At 38.6% G+C, this 6,000-nt stretch overlaps 1 protein-coding gene across 1 annotated transcript in view; it reads right to left on the reverse strand.

The window, feature by feature from the left end:
- The window catches only part of CEP120 (centrosomal protein 120), a gene marked incomplete at its 3' end in the record, with an annotated part of 48,142 nt that overhangs the window by 20,329 nt on the left and 21,813 nt on the right, over positions 1 to 6,000 (reverse strand). Inside the window, exons 7-10 of the mRNA XM_006020729.1 lie at positions 5,182 to 5,406; positions 4,731 to 4,932; positions 2,530 to 2,707; positions 853 to 1,002 (exon numbers count right to left, since the gene is read on the reverse strand). Coding sequence (XP_006020791.1) covers positions 853 to 1,002; positions 2,530 to 2,707; positions 4,731 to 4,932; positions 5,182 to 5,406 — 755 coding nt within the window. The remainder of the gene's footprint in view (positions 1 to 852; positions 1,003 to 2,529; positions 2,708 to 4,730; positions 4,933 to 5,181; positions 5,407 to 6,000) is intronic.

Genomic DNA, 6,000 nt, shown 5'->3' on the forward strand with positions numbered 1-6,000 from the left:
GCAGACATGGTGTTGCACAGCTCTTTGGGCAATGGCAGCGGGGCACAGGCCCCCAGTACACAGCAGGAGCCTGCCCCTGCCCCATGCACAAATCCAGGGGGCACATGCCACCTGTTCCTCCACAGGGGTGTGTGTAGTAGTGAGCCCCCCAGTGTCCCTGAATGAGCTGCTCGGGCTCCAACCATCCCATAGCCCTCCCTGGGGCTCCATTCACCCCAGCCCCTGCCCCACTCCCTCCCTCACTGTGGGAGCCTTAATCTGGCCCCCCACATCCCTTCCCTCTCCACAGATTTGTGTGTGTGCATGTACACACACACTCTCAGCACCCCCCTCCCCTCCAAATAATATTTTCTCCCTCTGCATATGCTACAAGAGGACTGGACTAGATTATCTCTTGATATCACTTCCAGCCATGGTTCTCTCCAATTCCCCCATCATACAGTAGGTTGAAATATCGCTGCTCTAATCCATGTAGTTTTGCTAATCCTCCTGAAAACCATAGTATTTTGCAAACTTCTGGTGACTGCCAAAGTAGGTTATGCACACAGAAATCTTACTATAGAACTGCAAAACTGAATCTGCTTTTGAAGGCTAGATTATATAACTTTCACTTTGATAAGAATTTACACAAATAGATGCCTCTATTGGTAATGATCATTGAATTAAAAATCTCTACCAATGTAAGCAAATACTATGGAATTGTAGCATGTACACCTTAGAAGACAAGAAAAGCATCTCAATTATACAAACTTATGATACATTAAGATATTTGTTACTGTTTTTCTATACTGAAAACACAGTTAAGTAATACTCCCTCTAATTAAAGGGAAACAAAAAACAAGCAAGTTCTACCTGAGGAAAGTTTCTTGAAGCTGATGAGGTGTAGTTGCAAAGTCAAATGCACAATACGACTGAGGAAGAAAGACTTCCGTGTTTTTCCTCACTTCTACAGGAGGATGTGTCATAATCGGAGCTGCACTACCAAAAAAGGGATATGAGTACCTAATGAGAAGAGATAAAAAAAGCACAATTGAAATGGGTTTCCTGACTAAGATGAACCTGCTCATCCAGTTTGTGTAACTGATGTAAGAGTATTAAAGAAAAACTGAAGTTACTGGTGTCATCAACTGATAAATCAATACTCCCCCTGTAGACTGTGTATACACAACTAAAATTACAAAAAAAAAAATAAATTAACATCCAAAGGGCCAAATCAGACACTGACACTCCAGGCTCCAACTGGTTTTAATAATACAGGATAAGAGCCCAGAATTCATTGTTGTTTGAACACAGACATGGTCTTAACAGGCACTGCTAATATTCAGACCCACGAGTAAAATGTTAAATATTACTATTGTTTAAAAACTTTTAGATTTTCACACATATGCCTTCTGAAAGCACTGTGGGAGACTAAATCTTATTATCTTATTTAGACTGCATGAAACAAGCATTAAAAAAAAAAGATATTAGCCATAGCTGAGATTATATTTAATGTTTAAAATTACAAGAAGATAGATTTCTAACCCATTTTAAATGCATATTTTAAAGTCAGAGCTAAGCCTTTGAAATATTTTTTGATTCCCACGGAATACCACACAACATTATCCTGAACCAGCACCCAGTGACATTATATTAATGATCAAATGGAAGCCCAATTACTATTTTACTAATGCTATCAGCCAGCTGACCAACATAACAGAAAATCTGTCTCAGATACTGCTGCTGACAAGACTATCATTCCCCAGTAGTGCATGTATATACTATTGTTTAAATTGTTCTGACTTCAAATGAAGCTAGACTCCAAAACAAATGGGAAATGAAATGAATATGTATAGCCTGCTAGTTAGAATATTTTAGTCTTTAGCTTCTGGGGAAATCAATAGGTGCAGCCACACATTTTGAAGCATCGAAATAGAAAAAGTTACTTTTTATTTTTAATGAAAATGCTACATGTGATACAGGATAACAACCTTTTGAAGAGCTGTTCTAGAAGAAAGCTTTGTAAAAATGAACTGTTATGTAATTTTTTTCTTTTCTGATAGGAATGGACTGCCAAAACGCGTTCTTAAAAATGTGAGAATCCAAAGGATCCCACTCAGCCATAAAAATCAGGTTGTGGTAATCTGTGCCTTAGCAGCAAAAGAACTACAATAAACTCCACAGGGAACCATTATTGGATGAAGAATAAATGGGCAAGGCTACTAACACTCATTCTGAAAAAGTAGGTGCAAAACAAGGTAACCATCTTCTCTTATCTAAGAGCTGAGTAATGATTGGTCTCATTTGGGCTGAGATCTTAGTGATAGGTATAAGAAGAAAATCCAATACAAGTAAAATATTACATTATACCCTGCTATTCTCAGAACTTTTTTTGTTATGAAAAGGCCTGATACGCAGCTACTTGAAGTGAAAAGGTATGGCAACCTCTATTACCAATACTTCCAAGTGGTGTATTTCTTTCCTTTTATCTGGGAAAAGAGAACCAGTACCATTACTAACAGCACAATCAGCAAATAAAATATAACATACCTTAACATGCAGTTGACTGGAAATCCGACATCTAGATTATGAATACTCTGTAAATCTATTGAAAAGCAAAAATGATGCGATGCTGCGGGTACTATGATTTTTTGTGCTGAAGTAGACTCAGAAGCACTGGATGCAGGCTGAGGGTTGGACTGAGAAACAGGTGTTGGAGAAGTCAAAGCTGAAATTATAATACAAGGGAGTTTTAAACACAGCTTTATCTTCTGTTCCATCCAAAACACTACTAATTGGGGAATGATTAGCTAAACTGCAATACTGCAGAAAAGGACTTTTATAGTAGACTGTAAACTGAAAAGGAATCAACAGGATACTTTTGTTGCAAAACAAGCCAATATTTGTAGTACAATAGTTCTCAGTTTCATTAGACTCAAGGCACCCCATAAAATGTGAGTTCTCATTCATTTTTTAGTAGAGAAAAACAACAAAACAATTCTTCTGTTACAAAGAACCCAGGAAGGCCACAACAGGTCAGAATATTCTTACAGTACACTAGGGATTCCTATTCAAAATTTCTGGGTTTAATCTTGTGAATCATGTTTGTACCCCTAAAAGTGTTAACATTGCATGGTACTCCATGCCACCCTTAAAAAGATCTTGCAGAACCCTGGTTAAGAATCACTGTCATAAGAGTCACTGATGAAGAGGGCCATTGCCCATGAAAGCTAATTAATTTCTGAATCGAGTTAGTGTCTAAAGGTGCCACCTTATCCTGCCTTAAGCCAATAACATACTGGGTTGTTTTAACAGTACTTGACTGCAAGTCAAGTAAAATGATTTTTCCACTATTCGGTACTGGTGAAGGCCTCACCTGGAATACGCAAATCAATAGTGGCACTGTAGTGCGCAGGTTTGTTATTACCCTGAAATAAAATAGTTTTCTGATAACATACTGTTAGGTTTACAATAATTTGGAAGTATTAGCTTTATAGCTGAATACAAGGCATGACCTGTGGCCTAGCAATGCAGCTGACCACAAGGCAAAATGATAGCTAAGCCTTTGCTTGTGTCATGTAACCATTTTAACTGTATTAAGCATTTTCTGGGTTAAAAAGTGGATCTGTGTCTGTGTGCTAAAAAATCAGCTACAGCAAGAAGTAAGATAAGACATTGTTCTGGGTGCAGTGGTTGTGTCCTTGAGAAGTATCTACTACTGTGTAAGGTTTTGCTAACATATTATAATGTTACTGTTACTTAACTTTTAGCTTTTAAGAAGTGCTAGTTCAGCTTAATAGAAATATGCTGTTACAAAGATTTGTAAAGCACCGCCCAAGTATTGCTTTTTTTTACCATGAAGTCTTGCCTTGTTGTAATAAATATAAAAGATCGCCTCACCCTTGAGGGGGGGCCATTTTGCCTTTTGCTTGCATTATGGTCTTTGCTCGAGCAAATAAACAGCTGTCTTTCTTTACCCGCGTTGTCTGTCTATCAAATTACAGCTAGACAACGAACCTTAGGGAGGTTTCTCCCACCACAGCACCACAATTCAAAAGAGAGAAGAACAAAATTAGAAAGATTCCAAAGGAGAGCAACAAAACATTAAAGGTATGACTTATGAGAGAAGGTTAGAAGCATTGGGATTTCTTAGCCTGGAGAAGGAAAGACTGAAGGAGAATTTGATTACAATCGTCAAATACAAAGGAAGCTGGTTAAAGAAGTAACTTAAATTCAAAAAAAGTGAAATTTCAAGTTGTGTATTAAAAAACAACTTTTTTACTATGAGGGTGGTTAAGCATTTGGAATAAGCTACCTACACAGCTTGTGGAACCTCTATCCTTCTAAGTTTTCAAGAGCAGTGAGAAAGGCAGTGTGTGTAGTACGGGGCTGGAAGAAGTGAGAGATAGAAATGGGGGGTTGTGGATACTCTATGAGCCTCTAGCTGCCACAGGCCAGAGCCAAATCACTTCACAGGCCTGATCTGGCCCACTGGCAATAGGTTCCAACCCCTGATTTGTAGCAGTGTATTTCAAATTATTGTTAATAAATTACCAATGACCGACAGAGCATTGATTACCGACCACTGGCTCTTCCACTTATTTTCTGCTGTTACTGTCTTTTTTTTTTTTTTTAAATATGCATTAACTTTTAGTATTAAATATCCCCATAACAAAGGGATCCATATGATCCCAATGTGATCGAGGAGACAGAATGGTTCCAGGAACATTCCTTGTTATAACAATACATACCTTTTTTATTTAGTTTTGTGCCCTTGTCATACTGAAGACTTTCTGCTTCACTTTCTGTTGCTTCATCCTTTGTGGGAGGGAACTGGCTATTTGGTGCATTCTGGGATCTGTGTTCTGGGCTGCTGCTTCCTTCCCTTGTAGGGGAACCTACTCTTCTCTGCGAGTGTTCTGGCTCAGTCTGAGTGTCAAACTGAAGCAAAGGCTAAATAAAAATCAAATGGTTTTAAACACGTATATATACTCTTTAAAATAGCTATGTAATTTGATATTTTAATGTTATAGGTAAGCAAAGAAGAAGTTATTTATTACTGTTTTAAAATATTGTAGATTTTTCTCTTGGTTTTCCTTTTATGCTTTAAAATGTAATACACGATTTTTAAAAATAAGAGTTAAGTTCATTATAATTCTTAAAACCATATTTAAATCAAAATTAAAAATGAGTAATTCATACCTGTGAGTGCATGTTTTCTTTTTGTAAGGTTACAGATACCCCAACAGTAGGAGCCAGATCAGAAGGCAACAGTGGCAGTTTTTGCTTGGCTCGATTTGGGGGAACAAGGATGAATGCCTCTTCAACTGCCAGAGGATGTTCAAACTCTATAATGTCTTTCTTCAACAAACCAGCTAGTGGTATTTCAGTGCTTCCAAGAGACTGGTCCCCACAGCAAAGATGGATCTATTTAAAAAACAAAATGAAAAAAGGGGTATGCAGAAATAGGTGAGATGTATATACATACTTCTCATATTGCATTGTCTGAGACTGAACCTCTTTCCAGCAAATGGGTAAAGATAAAAAATTCTCATTCCCGTTAAGTTTAATACAAAAGACTGGAGTGGCATCTAGGGGATCCAGATCCTCCAGATCAGCTGGGTGAAGATTGCCCTAAAGTAGTCATTGTGAGACATAAATGCAGACGAGAGCAGTGCTTCTCAAAGTGGTGGTCCGTGGACCGCTGCCGGTCTGCGAGCCACCGGTCTGCAGCGAGTTGCCAGGAAAGAAAGAAATATATTTTCAGAAGCATAACATTGATATGTCATAGAGCCACAGTTCGTACGTTCCAACACTCCAGGTGATGTCACATTGTGCAAGGTGAGGAAAGAGAAAGAAACAGCCGGTCGGGCATTTGTGTAGCACTGTTACATGCAGTTGCTGCCACCGGCTGAACCAGGCACTGGTCCATGGCCCACTGGAAAAAAAATTGCCAGTCCGCCACATCAAATAGTTTGAGAAGCACTGGACTAGAGAACTGAGAACGCTCTTGCAAATCCT

The sequence above is a fragment of the Alligator sinensis genome, unplaced genomic scaffold (genome assembly GCF_000455745.1).
Source record: "Alligator sinensis unplaced genomic scaffold, ASM45574v1 scaffold227_1, whole genome shotgun sequence".
NCBI classification, from domain to species: Eukaryota; Metazoa; Chordata; order Crocodylia; family Alligatoridae; genus Alligator; species Alligator sinensis.